Source organism: Benincasa hispida, chromosome 12 (assembly GCF_027475165.1).
Source record: "Benincasa hispida cultivar pf3 chromosome 12, pf3_genome.v1.1, whole genome shotgun sequence".
NCBI lineage: Eukaryota > Viridiplantae > Streptophyta > Magnoliopsida > Cucurbitales > Cucurbitaceae > Benincasa > Benincasa hispida.
In genome coordinates, this window is record NC_143489.1 from 18,396,173 (window position 1) to 18,413,475 (window position 17,303).

Consider the following 17,303-nt stretch of genomic DNA (forward strand, 5'->3'; position numbering starts at 1 on the left):
ATCATATTTAAATATTAATTAAATTCTCCAATTTTGTTTAGTTCCAAAATTAAACGCGTAATTATATCTCATATAATTACTCATTCCTTTAATTCTAATTTGAACGTTTCAAATTAAGTTATCACACTACTCTAAAGCTAATCCATTTATGAGCTAGTACGGGGACCTTATGAACCTACAGATCATGGGCTCCAACGATCCGAGATTAATTTGCTAAACTCTTTACACCGAATTAACCCTCATTCGCTAACTAATGGGTCACTCCACTAAAACCCATAGTTGTACTCCCTTCACTGTAGATATATTATGTCCATTCGATATAACCATGATTAGACCCATATGAATCCAAAATTGCACCTTCGGCAACCAAGGATCCCAACAAACAAAACAAGACCGTCCATTATCGACCATCAAACGAACCATATGCTTGAATCTATCTCTACAATGCAAGATAACTCTCAAGCACCAAGACCTACAAACCTCACTCCGAACAGCCTATAAAGACCGCCCCGCAAAACATACGCCTCCACCCACGCCACCCATAATGAACCCGGTTTAATTAAGAGAAGCCAGAGCAACTTCATAATAGCACCCTGATTCCATGAAGCCATATGTTTCACACCCAAACCCCAATCTCCCAACGGCAAGCACACCTCATCCCACGCCTTCTGTGCACTATCTCGACTCACCGCACTTCCCTTTCATAAATAACTACATAACAGACGATCAACCTCATGAGTTCCACACGCAGGCAACACGAAGTGCTACACTAAAACACCTGAAAGGACTGTAAAACATACCTAACAACCTGCAACCTTCCAGCAAAAGAGAGGGACCATGCCGCCCAGCTTCTAATACGAGCTGTAATCCTTTGTATTAAAGGCACACAATCCATAACCCTCAACCGACTAGCTAATAATGGTAACCCCAGATACCTAACAGGCAGCGAACCAAGAGAGAACCCCATAAATGCAGCTAAATCCTCCGCCTTACCAAATTCCACACCCGCAACAAACATGGAACTCTTCCCAATATTTGCAACTAACCCAGACAGCCTTGCAAAATCCGCCAGGACCTGCCTCACAAACTCCAAATAATCTCTCTCAGCAGCACAGAAAATCATTAAATTGTCTGCAAAAACCAAATGAGTCAGGCCGACACGCTCACACCGATTATGGGACCTAAACCATACAGGAGGTTTATTCAACAACCTGGACAAGACCTCTATCACCATCACAAACAAAAAAGGAGACAACGGATCCCCCTGCCTCAACCTCTTCCTACCAGGAAAAAAACCCCTAAAGGGAACCATTAATCATCAAGAGAATGTAGGTGACATAACACAAGCTCTCACCCAATTAACAAACTGAAGGGGCATACCTATAGCCAACAACACACCAAAAATAAAATCCTAGTTGACCGAATCGTACGCCTTCTGAAGGTCTAGCTTCAACACCCAACGCAGATTCCCTTTGCCCTCCTTGTAGGCCCCTACAAGCTCCTGACACAATAAAATGTTATCGAAAATTGACCTACCAGGAACAAACGCAGACTGGTTACCACTGATTAAAGAAGGTAACCACAACCTCAATCTTTCAGCTAAGATCCTTGAGATATACTTATACACAACATTGCAACAAGAAATGGGACGAAACTCTTCCATACGTTCAGCTCCCTGCCTCTTTGAGATAAGAGTAATAGCAGTAAAATTAACTCCATCGGGTAGGTAATAGGACTAAAAAAGTTCAGCAGAGCATCATAGAACTCATCCCCAATCACACTCCAAGCAGCTCTGTAAAAATCCACCGAAAACCCATCAATCCCAGGAACCTTCCCAGACTTCATCGAGAATAAAGGCTTCTGAATCTCATCCTTACTCATTGGACGACCAAACGCCTCCACCCCCTCCTCGGACCACTTAAATTGCACAATATCCCCAATCCAGGCAGTAAGATCCCTATTCCCCACCGACTAAGACCCGAAACTACCTCGAAAGAACTCAACGCCACCTTTGACACTCTATCATGCACCGTTTGATGAGTCCCCTCAGCATTCACAACCGTAAATAAACCACTGCAACTGCCACGAGATTGAACACAATGATGGAAGAATACCGTGTTCATACCACCTAACTTCAACCACCTCACCCTGGCCTTCTGCCGGAGCGACGCCTCCTTCAATCTAGCTACTAACTAGAACACCTCAGTGGCCCACGTCGCCTTCACACATACCGACTCTGAGTGAGGATCCTTCTCCACCTCAGCCTGAGCAGCCTCCATAATCTGCCTAGCCTCCAGCACCTCATCAGAAACACAGAGATACGCCTACCAAACGATGCATGTAACACCTTTTTCACTGCCTTAAATTTTTGCACAAAGCTAACCATGGGAGACACATCCTCTGACCTTCTCCATAATGATATGATAGTATCAATAAAACCATCAGCCTTCGCCTAATGAGAAAAATAGCGAAACGTAGGAGGCAGCCTACTGCTCGTCTCCCCTATAGAAAAGAGGACTATGATCAGAAATCCCCCACTGACCAACCCTAACCACTAAATACGGAAAAGCTACCTTTCATGCCTCATTAGACAAGCAGTGATCCAACTGGCGCAAGATACCATTCCCCTGAATTTTACTAGTCCAAGTAAACTAGTTACCTGTCACACCCAACTCAACCAAATTTGCCTCCAACAACGTCCCACCAAATTCCTCCATTTCCCTCAAGCTAGGGCAACCTCCAAAATCCTCCGAACTACTACGGATAGCATTAAAATCCCCCAGAAAAACTCTAGGAAGTTGCCACGAGGCACACACATCAATCAACTGAGACCACAAGTTCCTCCTCTCGCTCACGTGATTAGAGGCATACACAATACCAACATGTACCCTAGCACTAGATACAATATCCACCAAGGTTTTAGAAATGAACTGATCGCTGCTGGCATCTATAAAAAAATTATAGACACTCTTCCGCCACATCACCCATATCCTCTCAACTCCCCTCCCACTATAAGTACACACACACCTCCAAGCATCACCAAACCTACCCACCACCATATCAAAGTTCTCACGACGAACCCTTGTCTCAAGCAAACAGCAAAAAGTAATAGAGGAGGATACCAAGAAATCTGCCACCACCCTACACTTAACAGGGTCATTCAATCCCTTAACATTTCAGGAACACCAAATCATGAATCTTGCAAGAAATCACACCTACCACCTTCCACTGGGCTTTTGCCCAAACTTCCGAACATCCCTTCCATAACCGACAACGGATCAGGATCTGCCTGTACTAAAGCCAGTGCCAACGAGTCTCCCCCCATCACACAAAACTTCAAACTGATTACATTCGTCAACATGCTTTACAAAACCCGTAATTTTATGGGACCCATAAACTACTCTGCTCCTCAAGGGTGCGGAACCTGGTGACCCACTGCCACCCTTATGCTCTACACCTCCTCTATCATGCTGACGATGACTAACCATAGTAAACTCGTCATCACTCTCCGCACCTCTATTCCCAACCACTGGGCTAACTTCTCTCCCATCAATACCCAAATCCCGCCCCTTCCTCACACTCACACGTCCCCCATTCTCCCCAGACACCCCTCATTTACCGCCACAATACATAATTCTTGACTCTTTGCCACACCTTGTTTCTCACACATACCCCTTGTATGCCCAAAGGAACCACAACAAGTACACCTATAAGGTTTCAACTCATACACTACTAGAATAATAAACTCCTGACCACGCATTCTAACAGTGACTAAAGAGGGCAATAACGAATCACCATCCACTTGAACACAAATCCTCATATACGATAACCGCTGCCGCTCTCTTATTGCAACATCAAAAGAGATCGGTTTACCCATGACACTAGCTAACACTGCTAAACCCTATCCATCTACAACTCCAAGGGGACACGCTCTAGTTTAATCCAGATAGGAACAGAATAAAAAAAAAAGTTTTAGGAACAATACCTAGAGACCGCTGTCGTAATAAGATGGGTTTGCCAGCCAAGTGCCACGGACCATTCTCTAGCACCCAATCCCGTGACTCGCCTTCTAAAATTTAAAGATAATCAACCCATTTTCCAACAAGGTAATAATTGGCATCTCTACACGTCCCCAAATTCTCTGAATAAGGCGAAAAATAACAGAATACGGGAGTTCGACATCCATAAACTGACCAACCAAAGATCCACTAGTTAAAGAATTGTCACCAAAGACATTTAATGAACATGTCGAACGTACGAGCATTAATGGATACCATTATGATATTATGGTTATTATTTGACACATTAAGCTCATTTATTTATTGTTTTTTTATTATATCTTACGATCCTACTTCTTACAATTTGTATACATATAAATGAATTACGTAAATTAAACAAGACATTGTCTTTGATAAAGACACTTATTATTAAACCATTATTGATTATCTTTATTATAGATCATGTTAGATGAATAACTATTTTCGTGATACATGGAATGAAGTGTGTCAATGCAATGATGTATGACTGTCATAATCCTTTAGTAGTTTCTTTGACTTGACATTGATACATTGATATGAAGATAAAATTTTTATCTTCTATACTCATTATATTTATCAATGTCTATGGTAAATATAAAATGGGTTAAGTGGGAGAATGTTAGCTTTATTTTAAGTTTAATATTATTATTAATGTTGGCCATGTGTATTATCTCCTATTTTATCTTTTGGGCCTATTATTCTATTGGACCAATTGAGTAGAAGATAATTCCTAAATTTATTAAAAGATAATTCCCTAATTAAACACATGATGGGAAATGTTTGTATAAAGATAAAACCCTAGAATTATTCCTCTCTCTACCTCACAATGTAGTTATTTTCTCTTCATCAAGAAACTTAATTAATTTCTAAAGGAAGGTCAAGAGAGAGAAACATGATTTCTTGAAAGAGCATTATCATGGATCAAAGTATGTATTTTAGCTAATGTTATTGTGAAAATCATTTAATTTTAAGATATTGACATTTATTCTTTTACACAATATTAAGATATTATTGTACAATAATAGAGTTAAAACATACATGTACATTCATTTCTTAAACCTTTCTTCTAGGAATATTTATAGTAGGAAGTACTTGATTTGCACATGGAAATGGATTTAAGAGGGAATATATATTGAGTAAAAACAAGTGTATCTAAAATGTGAACTAAAATATCATGAGGATATTTATCGCAAAAATATATATTTTTCTTTTTGTTATTCATGACCTTAACGATAATATATTGGAATTAGATACTATTCAATTTCTTAAGATTTCTTCATAAATATTATAATTGAGAAGGTACACTACAAGAAAATTAATCTTTTTCGAAGGACACAACCTTCGAAAAAAATATTTAATAGACTTTCGATACATCTTTTTTCAGAGGGTATCTCAACCTTTGAAAAATGTCGAAAAAAACTTTTTTGAAGGTTTTATTGTTTTTCAAAGGTTTATTAAACTTCGAAAACTATAATTTTTTAAAGGTCACATATCTTCAATAATTGTCAAATTATTCGACGATGATTATTTATTGTCAAATGGTATTTTTCGAAGGTTTTCATTATATTTGAAGGTTTATAATACTATTTTAAAAAAATTTAAAGCCTTCGGAAATACTTCTTTATCAACAACTATAAATCCTTCGAACAAATTCACCAAATCATAATTAAATCAGAATCCAAAATTACAATAAGCCAAATGAACAAACAACAATAATCTCAAAATATAATCTCGAACCATTTTGTAACTCAACTTTCTATTCATAAAACATAGTAGACTTATATATATATATAATACAATAGACTAAATTGTATCTCATGAATCAAAAAGAGAATTATAATAGGTCAAGTGACCCAAATTATTTTTTCAACCTAGTTAACTTTTTCTCCTTTCTTACAAAAGGTAGGATGAGCGCTGCTGCAAGCCATCTTCCTATTTTTTATTTGTCCACTGGGTTTCCTCAAAGCTAGTGCAACACCATCTTCTCTCCATCCACTCCCATGTTATGCTACCAGAACCTATTGATAAAAAGGAAAATTTTAACTATTAAGAAAGTCATATCATAGCCAATAGAAACTGAGGATAGCATTTTTTTTTTGTTTGCTCATTTTCCTCTGTTGAGAGAAAGAGAGAGAGAAAGAAGAGGGATTGTTTTTGTTTTATAGTTGTGCTTAGACCATGGTTTATTGGAAAACAAAAAGTTAGTGTATGATTAGGATTAGAAGAGAGAAAGAGATAGGATTAGAACTAAATCAGCTTCTGGTTTATGTAGGTTACTTTTACAGCATGTGTAAGTAGTTTAGAGTTATGTTTTTGTGCTGGTGGTGCCTATAGCCACATAAACTGAACAAAATGCTAGAAAATGACCTTCTTTTCTTCCTCTATTAACACAATCCACATACTTATCTCTAAAAAAAAACTTTCAAATGGTTACAGTACATACATTTCATTTGGGTTTCTCTAAAACCAAATACAGATATATAATGCAAATCATTGGAGATTAGTGGTCTCTTGATCTTTTAGGTTCAAAATTGAGGACCAAATACAAAAACACTTTTTTCTTTTTCTTTGCCCATAAAGATTCAACACTACAATTTGTTGATAATTTTTGTGCTATTCTTCTCAATATTTTGGTTCATATTCTATTCCTTCTCTTTCTCAAAGCATAAAAAAATTCCATGATTGAAATTGGATGTCTAAATAGAACACTTCAAGTCATTTATTTCTAATTCATAGAAAAATAAAAGCTGCACAAATTAAATATATCATTTTCAACAATGGGATATGAAAATTAACATAAAGAAGTTAAACAAATTTTAGATAGCTCAAAATCACCTGCCTCTCTCGATCTCTTCTTAAATTTATAGTACCTTAGCACCTTACTAAGCAAGTTTGAAACTAGAGAAAACAACGATCACTTTCTCATTCAAATCTTTAGGAAGATTTTTATAAGAAAACAAACACATAAAAAAGAGATTAGTCAATATAACTTTAGATTTCTCTTATAATACATCAATTAATGAACAAGATTAATATTATAAAACATATAAGTAAATGAATGTAGATAGCAACATGTTCATTTGACATTAGGTGGAAGAGAGTTTAAAGGAACTATGCCACACACATTGAAGCAAACAAACTAAAAAGAATGTTTGTTTGAGAAACTAAATTGATCCAAATCTTTGATGGAACGATGACATAAGGAATTATGTGATTATCAATTCTCAGACGTTTTGAATTTTCTTCCAAAGTACTTTTAAACATTCTTCTCTCTCACAATAAAAAAAAACTTTCAAATGTTTGACAACAAAAATGTGGGAATAAAAAGATTAATTAGAAAGGCTGTGACTTTTATGGGGTAACTTTAAAAATGATGTATTTTTTAAAAATAATGACAAAAATAAGGTATATAGAAAAGAAATTACAAAAGTAAGTTGGAGGGAAAAAGTATTGACAAAATAGGGTAGCAAAATCGTGTACCCGGTATACATTTTTATGTCAGCTAACAAACCTGTGGACGAGGTCCACGAGTTTCATATTTTTATTATTTTTTGATTACTGTTTGATTGAAGTGGATACATTGAATTTTACAGTAAAACAAATCTATGTGAAAAAAAATAGATTTAGCCTTCTTTCGTGGTTAGAAATTTGATTCAAGCCTTTAACAATTTGAATTTCACAATAAAAATTCTCCAAAAATACAAAAAAAAAAAACTTAAAAAATAAAGGAAGAAGACAAAAGTTGGAAAAAATGTGAAAAAAATAGATTTAACCTTAATTCATGGTTAGAAATTTGATTCAATTTTATTTACCGTAGGCCTTTAAGAATTTGAATTTCACATTAAAAGATTCTCCGAAAATACAAAAAAAACACTAAAAAATAAAAGAAGACGGAAGTTGGGAGAAAATGTGAAAAAAAAATAGATTTAGTCTTAATTTGTGGCTAGAAATTTGATTCAATTTTTAGTTTACCATAGGCCTTTAATTTGAATTTCACAGTAAAAGATTCTTCGAAAATGAAAAAAAAAACACTAAAAATAAAAGAAGAAGACAGAAGTTGGGGGAAAATGTGAAAAAAAATAGATTTAGAATTAATTTGTGGCTAGAAATTCGATTCAATTTTTATTTTACTGTACAACGTTAAAAATTTGAATTTCACAGTAAAAAATTTTCCGAAAATACAAAAAAAAAAAAAAACTAAAAAATAAAAGAAGATAGAAATTGGAGGAAAATGTGAAAAAAAAAAAAAAATTTAACCTTAATTAGTAGCTAGAAATTTGATTCAATTTTTATTTTACGATAGCCTTTGAAAATTTGAATTTCACAGTAAAAGATTCTCCGATGATGAAAAACGCTAAAAAATATAAGAAGAAGACAGAAGTCGGGAGAAAAAATTAGACTTAATTCTTGGCTGGTCTTAAATCGTGGATGGGTACAGGATTTATGTGCTAACTCAAAACTAGTGGACCCCGTCCACGATTTCACAACCTATTTTTGTCCATTGTTTCAAACCAACACTATTTTTATCAATAAATATTAAAATAACATTATTTTTTTAAAAAAAATCGATTTTTATTCATGGAGCTTTTCTCTTTCCTTCAGCATGTTGTGATGATACACCAGTTAAGGCAATAAATACATTCTCTTGCAGCTTTGGATTAACATTCATTGAAAGAGGCCATAGCCAACAACTGAGGGATGAAAAGGAAGATAAATATTAGGACTTCTCTGAATATCTTCAATAATAACTTGATTACTTATATACTTTTCAAAAAAGTTTTCAATAACCTTCGATAAAGAGTTGATAATATGTATACATGGTGATTAAAAACGATTTAGAGCTCCCTTTATTAAGTTGAATTGATTTATTATTATTATTATTATTATTATTACTACTACGACAATATATGGAATGAAAGAAACATATCTCTAATCTCGAAGTCGATAGTATAAATTTTATGATAGTTGAGTCATATTCATTTTTACGAGTTAAGTGATTTATTATAATATTATTTGAACTTCATGTAGGATATATGCCGAGAGCTGCACAAGTACAAGTACAAGAATTTCAATTTATTAAATTAATAAGATTTTCATGTTTATAATTAATTTTTAAAATAAAAATTTTATTTTTTTAGATTTTGCACGTTGTATATGTTTGGGCTCAGTGGAAAACATATGGATTTTTATGGAGGAAAAAAAGTTATCATCAACTAAAATAAATGTGGGTATGCTCAATTTTCTAACCTAAATGTTTTCGGAACGAATTAATATATATATTTAATTTACAAAGTTTGTGAAGACAACTTACAAATTTGAACTAATTTAGATAAGTCGATATTATTTAATATGAATTAGTTGAAGCGAGAGATGACATTATAGAACAAATTTGAACATCTTTAGAAGAATAAAATTTATAATCTTATGTTGTTTTTTTTGTCTGAAATTGTATTATATATATATATATATATATAAAATATTTTAAATTTATTTAATCCATGTTATATATTTTATTATGTAATATGTTATAAAACTTATAAAAAAAACAATTAGCTAACACATTTATGTTTTTTATTCTCTTTTTTAGAAACAAGAAAAAGGAATAGGGTTTGGTTTTAAGTTCTAACATAAGTAAAGTGTAGGTAAATTTGAATCTCTAACTTTGAAAATGATAACACATAATATATTATGTCAGATTCGTTATATACTCACTTTGACAAGAAAAAAATCTAGTTAGCAAATATATGTTATTGCTAATTCTTTAACAAAGAAACCGAAGAAAGAGAAAGGAGAAACAAAAAAACATAAAATAAAAAACAAAAACATTATTAAATATATCCTAAAATATCCATGCAGCTAACTTTGCAATCTAATTTCAAACAACTTTGATTTGCTATATATAATTTGAAACTAAATGAAAACAAGGGATCACGATGTTTCTTCCACAATATTTTTAATCTCAACTACTTTCAAACTTCCATAATCATCCGGTTGGAGATCTAGCTTTTTGCACTAAAATTGACATGTCATTATCGTATGGAATGACCAAATAGTTGGTCTCACTTATTTGCTATAGAATTTAGATGAATACACTATATAAACTCTCTAACTCTACTAGCGCTTCTAAATGTGTAATATGATATTTCTCTCTAGTAATACAGGACTCTCTTCCTTTGCTCGTGGTAGTGAACCACACAAATTTTTGTGTCGATTTTCTATTGTCATGTTTTTCTGTTTATTTTTTATTATCGACTTCTTAACAATCATAATATAATTTTTTACTAAAAAATAAAGAAACCAATATATCAATAAAAACTTCAGTAAAAAATTAATACCAACTAGTATGTCACATTTTTTTTCCCGTTCAAGAGATACACATAACTAGAGAATCAAGAAAGTGTAATTTATCGAGTGTACGAACTATTAATTTCTAATAGGTTTTGAAGAAAATCAAAACTCTATTACATAACTAATTTGTGGAATGCAATTCCTTTTCAAAATTTCTATCTCCACCGTATTATTGCATGAACCTTGTCTATAATCTCATCTACGAACTTGAAATAAACATATCTCAAACTCTTCTTCCATATTAAAACTCCAACGGCTCCCCAAAACCCTACCCCATATCCAAACATTATCATTATGTAAAGTAACCACTTCTCCCATTTATCTTCCTCGGGATCTTGGTTCTCAATTTTTGGAGACTCGAATGTATTCTCGTTCACACATTTCACAGGGAGTGGACTTCCACAGAGATTAGGATTGCCGTCAAAATTTGAAGCATCATTGAATGTGGAGAGATGACCCTCTTGAGGAATGTCTCCAGAGAAATTGTTGTGGGATAATCTCAGTACACCTAATGAATTTAATTTTGATAAGCTCTTAGGAATTGGGCCAGAAAGTTGATTGAAAGATAAGTCGAGCGATTCCAATGATTCAGCTTCCCCTATACCAGTCGGAATTGTTCCTGTTAGATTGTTGTGGGATAAATTCAATCCAATTAACCCTTTAAGCATTGTTATCTCTCTAGGAATAGAGCCAACCAAATAGTTTTTGGAGAGGTCAATATTCACCATTAACATTAGTTGTGACAAGGAGTAATTGAAGTAGCTTAATTTGATGGATTGTATGATTTTCTTTTTACCATCATAGCATAATTGAGGAAATCTATTCTTACAAACGAAAGATAATCCATTTCTCACATTTCCCATCATTACCTTAAAATTGCTCAGATTTTGTGGGATATTTCCCTCTAATTGGTTATGTGCAAGATCCAAAATTTGCAAGTTCTTGAGATTGCACAAATTTGAAGGGATAGTTCCATTGAATAGATTACCTCGTAGTCTTAGAAATTGCAAATTTCTAAGATTATCGTCCACCCATGTAGGGATGTTTCCAGAGAATTTGTTTCCTTCGAGATCTATAAATTCTAAAATTTTGGAATTCTTTAAAATAATTGGCATGGATCCCTCAAAATGATTGTTTTTCAAATTCAATTGTTGAACATTTAAAAGTTGATTCCCGTTGAATGTGGAAAGGTCCCTGAAAACTCGTTCAATGATAAATCCAAAAGATGTAAGTTTGAAGTCAAGAAACAACCTCCAATTTTGCCATAGAGCCCATTGTTTGAAAGATCCACATATGCCAAATTCTTCAACTTGCAAAGAGAAAGTGGTAAAGTGCCATCGAAAAGATTAGTGCTGAGAAACAAGTCTTCCAAGTTGGGCGTTCTATATCCAATGTCATTAGGAATTGGCCCCACAATTTGGTTGTGGGAAAGATCCAAAGTGGTGAGATTTTGACCTCTCAACCATTTTGGTAAGCCACTTGAAATACTCATATTAGACAACACCAAACTGACCAATCTCTTTTGTGTTTGAAGCCATTGAGGAAATTCACTCCCAAAACAACCCATGCATGAACTTGCATCAAGATATTTTAATTGAAAAGAAGGAACCCAATTAGGTTTCACATCTAATGAAAGAAACTCATCGTAGCCAATCAACAAGGTATGCAATCGAGAGTGATTCGTAAAATGAGCTTCTTTAAGAGATCCATTGAGCAAGTTATCCGATATGTCTAGTACCTCCAAATTCAATAATCTTCCAAATGAGGTAGGAACTTCTCCAATCAAAGCATTGTCTGAAACATCTAAATACTCAAGAGTAGATAAATTTCCAAGTGAAGAAGGAATTCGACCAGAAATGTAACAATTTTCAAGATTAAGGAACTTTAAGTTCTTCAACTTTCCTAACCAATCAGGAATTTGAGTATGGTTGAAATGATTCCAACTTAAATCCAAAGAAATTAAGTTTTCCAATTCAAATAAACTAGAGTCAATAGAATTGCTAAATAAAACTATATTATTGAGGGAATTGACCTGCTTGCTTTGAAGATTAATGTTCGTTACATGTCTTGTAATTTGATCGCAACTCACTCCTTTCCAACTACAGCAATTTGTCGATTCATTCCATGAAGCTAAGCGATGAGAAGGATCATTGAAACTTTCCTTTAGTCGGAGGAGAGCTTTTTGTTCCTTTTCTATGCAAGTTATGGATGAAACTTGATAGAAAGAACATTGGAGGAGTGTCATGAATGAAAGAACCATAAGAAGTAAGTTTTTTTTGGAAAGTTTACTCATTTTTGTCAATTGAGGGTGAATTTAGTCTAGAGGTAGGGTTGTTTTTATAATTGGATTTAAGTGCAACAACCTTTTTTCTTTTTCAATTTTGGCAACTGTTGATTTTGTAAATATCAATTTCAATATTTGGCACCATGTGATTATGTGAAAATATGAACCAACTTTAAAGGGTTGACTAAATTTTAAGTTTATATGAAAATATGAACGAATTATTAAAGAATTTTACATTTTTTTTGGCAGTCGATGATCTAACAAGAATGAGAGTCCAATGCTATCAAAACTTAGTAGAACTGAGGTATAAACTCTCTAATGCTTTGTTTTACAGGATAATCTCAGAATCGTAATTAAATTGAGTGATTTCTAATTTGTTGGATATTTTAACCAATCTAATCACATAATAATAAATAATAATAATGATAATAATGATAAATAATTGATGTACGTTTGAACCATACTTGTCGTTGTCTTCTCGTTTTATTATTCTTATTATTTTTTTTTATGATTTTTCATTAAGTAGACACAAACATTTTTTTCCTCCATGGATTTAACCCAAAAAAAAAAAAAAAAGAAAAAAAGTCTTCAAAAGTTGTTGTTTCGGAAAAAAAAAAATATAACTTCAAGAATTAAATAAAGCTTTTCAAAATTTGGGATATATAATTGAAATCAATTTGCCTTAAATTAAGGGTTTCTTATAATTTAAGCATATGGATATATGAATTTGTAATACATTAATATTTTTTAGGGAGTGTTTGGATTAACTTTTCAAGTGTTTAATTAATTATAAAAATAAGTCATTTTAGAAAATATTGAATTATTTGACACCCACTTAAAATAGTTTTTAAAGTATATTTTAACTAGATTTTATCAAAAGATAATAAATAAAAATGACCTTTTTGAAAAATGTTTTTTTAGTCAATCTAAATAGAAACTTAATTTTCTTTATTTATTTACAAATTTATTGAATTGCAAGAAAGAAAAAAGTGAACTCACAACTTAAGATAAGCACGGACAAAACACAAGCACCAAATTTATAAGACAAAAAAAAGTTATAATATTTTACTATTTACCTTTTATTAAAAAAATGAAATTGAAATAAAATAAAAGAGAAAGAAGAAAGAATACATAAAAATTACTTTTGATTCTTAAACTTTGATTTATAATAATTTAGTTCTTATAATTTCAATTGTGTAACAATTTAGTTTATAAATTTTTATTATGTAATAAAGTAGTCCCTATATTTTCAGATATGCAATGTTTAGCCCTTCTCATAAAAATTATTATTATGATTTAATGAAATTTCGATAAATTAATAAGACTCAATTTGTTTACAAGCTACAATGTTGGTATCGTTTTGATGTAACTTTTTATACCAAGAAATAAATTGAGACAATTTTAAATGTATATAAACTAAATTATTATAAAATTGGAAGTATGATGACTAAATAATTAGGCTCCATTTGGATTTGACTTTTTAAGAATTTGTTTAGCAGGGAGTCTGAAAACAAAAATTTAAAAACAATGGATAAAAATAGAGTTGTATTTCATATTTTGAGATATGCGTTTGGCAGTAGATTCGACTTCTTTAAATAATTATTTAAAATGTGATTAATATTATATTTATAAATTATAAAACTTATGGTAATTATCCACTAAATATTAGTTGACAATAAACTATTATTAATTTACTTAAGAACATGTTTTATCTTAACTTTTATTTTTATATAATTATTATTTTGTAATATTATATAATTTATAATACATTATATAATACATATTTTATTTTTTAAAAAATAAATTGAATTTATTAGACGACGTACTGTACTTCTAAGTATTTTTTATCTTTATTTAATATAATTCCACACTTTATAGTTCAAAATTCATAATCTGAATACAATGAAAATATAGGACGGTCAAAATGGTCGGCACATCAATTATCAATTGCAAGCAACCAAATTTGCAAAGTTTGAATAACATAATTTGAAAATAGTTTTCAGAATTAGAATTCGAATTATCTATCAAATACATATTCGTTGAACTCAATAAATTCGAAAACATATAACACAATATAGATTCTCTATCAAATAGGCTTTTTAAGTGTTTATAAATACTTTTTACTTTATACTTATAAACACTTGTTTAAGCACTTAAAAAATTTCTAATTTTATAAGAATTCAGTTAACAAAAATGATTTTAAGAAGAGACAAAAAAAGATATTAGAGAAATATTGGAGAATTACATTAGGGTTTCTCAACTATTACGAGAATAAAAGCAAACTTAGTAGAAAATTGGGCATTCACAAAAACTATTTAACATAAATTCAAAATACTACAACATAAGATGAGACTCTCTAACAGAATGGACTTTTTTTCTTCAAAGTGGGGATGAAAAGACTTTGACGAAAAGAGAGTTTTGTATGTAATTATTTAAAAAAATAAATAAAATGCAGCCAGCCAAAGTGTTTGGCGGAGAAAGTGCTTTTGTGGGAATCATGGAGGACTTTTTTCTACGCAGCCATTCCACTAAAATTCTTATAGTTTTGAAATAATTTGTGGATTATTTATTTTAAAACTTAGACAAACACATGATTATCTTAATTAATTGAATTATATATAAGTTGACGATTTCTATATTTTTCATTTGAATTGATAAAGAATAGAATACCTTGACAATCTCCAAAAGATTGTGTCTAGCCTTTCTTTTTGTTTATAAAACTCAGAACAGAGAGAAGATACCATAGTGTTATTATTTGTTCTTGTTCAGTTGGAGGAGGAAAAACTCATGAGGAATTAAATTATTTTAGATCCATAAAATAAAAAATGTAAAAAACAAATAAGTCCAAAATGTTAGATATATGTGTAGAAATTTCCTTATTATTCGAGAAGTTTTCTCGAAGTTAATTTAATTTGTGACTATTAGATCTTACATTTTGTCCAAGATCAATATATGATTATTAAATATTTCACATTGATCAACACTAAAAATAAAAAAATAAAAAAATCTCCCAAGACTAGAAAATGAGTGTTGGGAGTCATATTTGGGAGAAATACTATCTCCTAATAGTATAAAAAAGGCGTCGAAAATTTATAACAACTCCCGACGCCATATTAAAATTGTCGGGAGATAGTTCGTATTTCTCGATGCCATATTTCTAGGTGTCGAGAGATAGTAATGAGAAAAATGAATTTTAAGACCATACCATTATGTGCAACCATAAATCGGGCTCCCCTCGTTTTTCCTCTGATTTTTGCGCACTCCGTTCAAATCGCTACATGAACATCGCTGGGAGTTCATCGGGAGAATAGTAGAAATCCTCATTAGAATACTTACTCCTGACGTTGTATATACGACGCCAGGAGTTAGACGTAACTCCCGATGACGATGTGGCAACAAGCATTGGGAGTAAGTCTCCAAAATTTCCCGACTAGTCTTCCGACGATACATCTCCCAACAGCTTTTTGCTATTTTTCGGCGATTTGAGGCAATAGGAATGTACTCTTTTCTTTTAGTGCAAGAACAATTTGAAGCAATTTGGATCCTTTACATTGATTAAAGACAATTTGGAGTAATTGGAGTTTCTTAATGGTCAAGTTTTTTTAGCTATAAATAGCTAGGAATCCATGGTTGCCAAAACATCACAAAATAGCGAGAATTTATTCTTATAAGAATAAAATAGAGAGAGTTTATTCTTATAAGACATTTTGTTAGAAAGAAATTTTGTAACTCCTATTTTTATATAGTAGAACTTTTTTATCCTTACCTTATTGTGTGTTATTCTCTCCCTTCTTCTTATTCATTATTATTTCCAATCTACTTTTAGATACTATTCTACTTTGTGTGGTCACAATCCTTTGCAACAAAAAAATTTATAATCTTGCATATGATTTCTAAATAACAACAGTATTAATTAGGGGGAAAAACATATATCTAGAAGAGGGATTGATGTGTATTAAAGAAGCTTCTAAAAGCAAGCTCATCTTTAATTAATGTTTGATATCAACGTTATAACTATTCAGAGGGCATTTGAAGCAAGAAGTGAAGTTGTGAAGTGTGAAGAATTGTTATTTAGTCAAGAACCCCTTAATATACCATATGTTAAATATTTTTTTATCCATGAGTTTCCATTAGATATTGTTCGGATTAGCTTATGCATACCTCGACTAATGTCACAGAACAATTCGTCTGACTCTAAAACATTTGTATGTCATGAAAACCCGTAGGATAACATGTCCCCTATTTATAATTAGGTAAAATCACCATAGTTTTCATATAAAATAATGGACATAAAATCAAATAATGACAAGAATCAAGAATAAAATAAAACATTCCAAAATTTAAAGAAAATATATGTAATTAGTGACCAAAATGATTTTTAAAGCTAGAATAACTATTTCTTCAACCAATCCTACCCCTGGGGAAGGGATATAGAATGGATGGAATAGAAGTGATGACAGATGTGAAAAAGAAACAATTAACAAATCCTTTTGTAGGTCAAAGTTCAAACAGAGACTTTTTAAGGCAATTACCCATCATTAACATTAGGCTAACTTAAATATGGCTAAGGTTGGTTCTTAATATATATAACATATTAAGAAGAACCGATCTAGTAAGATTTCTTAAATACGGAA

At 31.9% G+C, this 17,303-nt stretch overlaps 1 protein-coding gene and 1 pseudogene across 2 annotated transcripts; both read right to left on the reverse strand.

Annotated features, from left to right (window-relative positions):
- Window positions 1–458: 458 nt before the first annotated feature.
- On the reverse strand, window positions 459–3,325 carry LOC150031831 (uncharacterized). Its single transcript, XM_090308292.1, has 9 exons — window positions 3,269–3,325; window positions 2,688–3,167; window positions 2,384–2,452; window positions 2,194–2,324; window positions 1,989–2,079; window positions 1,620–1,917; window positions 1,381–1,501; window positions 809–1,298; window positions 459–698 (listed from the first exon to the last, which is right to left on the reverse strand). Exons 1-9 carry the CDS (start codon window positions 3,323–3,325, stop codon window positions 459–461), a joined length of 1,977 nt encoding a protein of 658 aa, XP_090164418.1.
- Window positions 3,326–10,345: 7,020 nt separating this feature from the next.
- On the reverse strand, window positions 10,346–12,699 carry LOC120068099 (receptor-like protein EIX2; annotated as a pseudogene). The gene has a single exon (XR_016525382.1). The product of XR_016525382.1 is annotated as a receptor-like protein EIX2 (transcript).
- Window positions 12,700–17,303: the final 4,604 nt, after the last annotated feature.

Excerpts from the sequence above, each read along its gene's own strand:
- LOC150031831 (XM_090308292.1), bottom strand. The coding sequence starts at position 3,325 with ATGGGGGGAGACTCGTTGGCACTGGCTTTAGTACAGGCAGATCCTGAT. Across the intron at positions 3,168-3,268 it reads CAGATCCTGATCCGTTGTCG|GGATTGAATGACCCTGTTAA; the intron begins GTTATGGAAGGG and ends TGAAATGTTAAG. Across the intron at positions 2,453-2,687 it reads TTGGTGGGACGTTGTTGGAG|GCGAAGGCTGATGGTTTTAT; the intron begins GCAAATTTGGTT and ends TTTTCTCATTAG.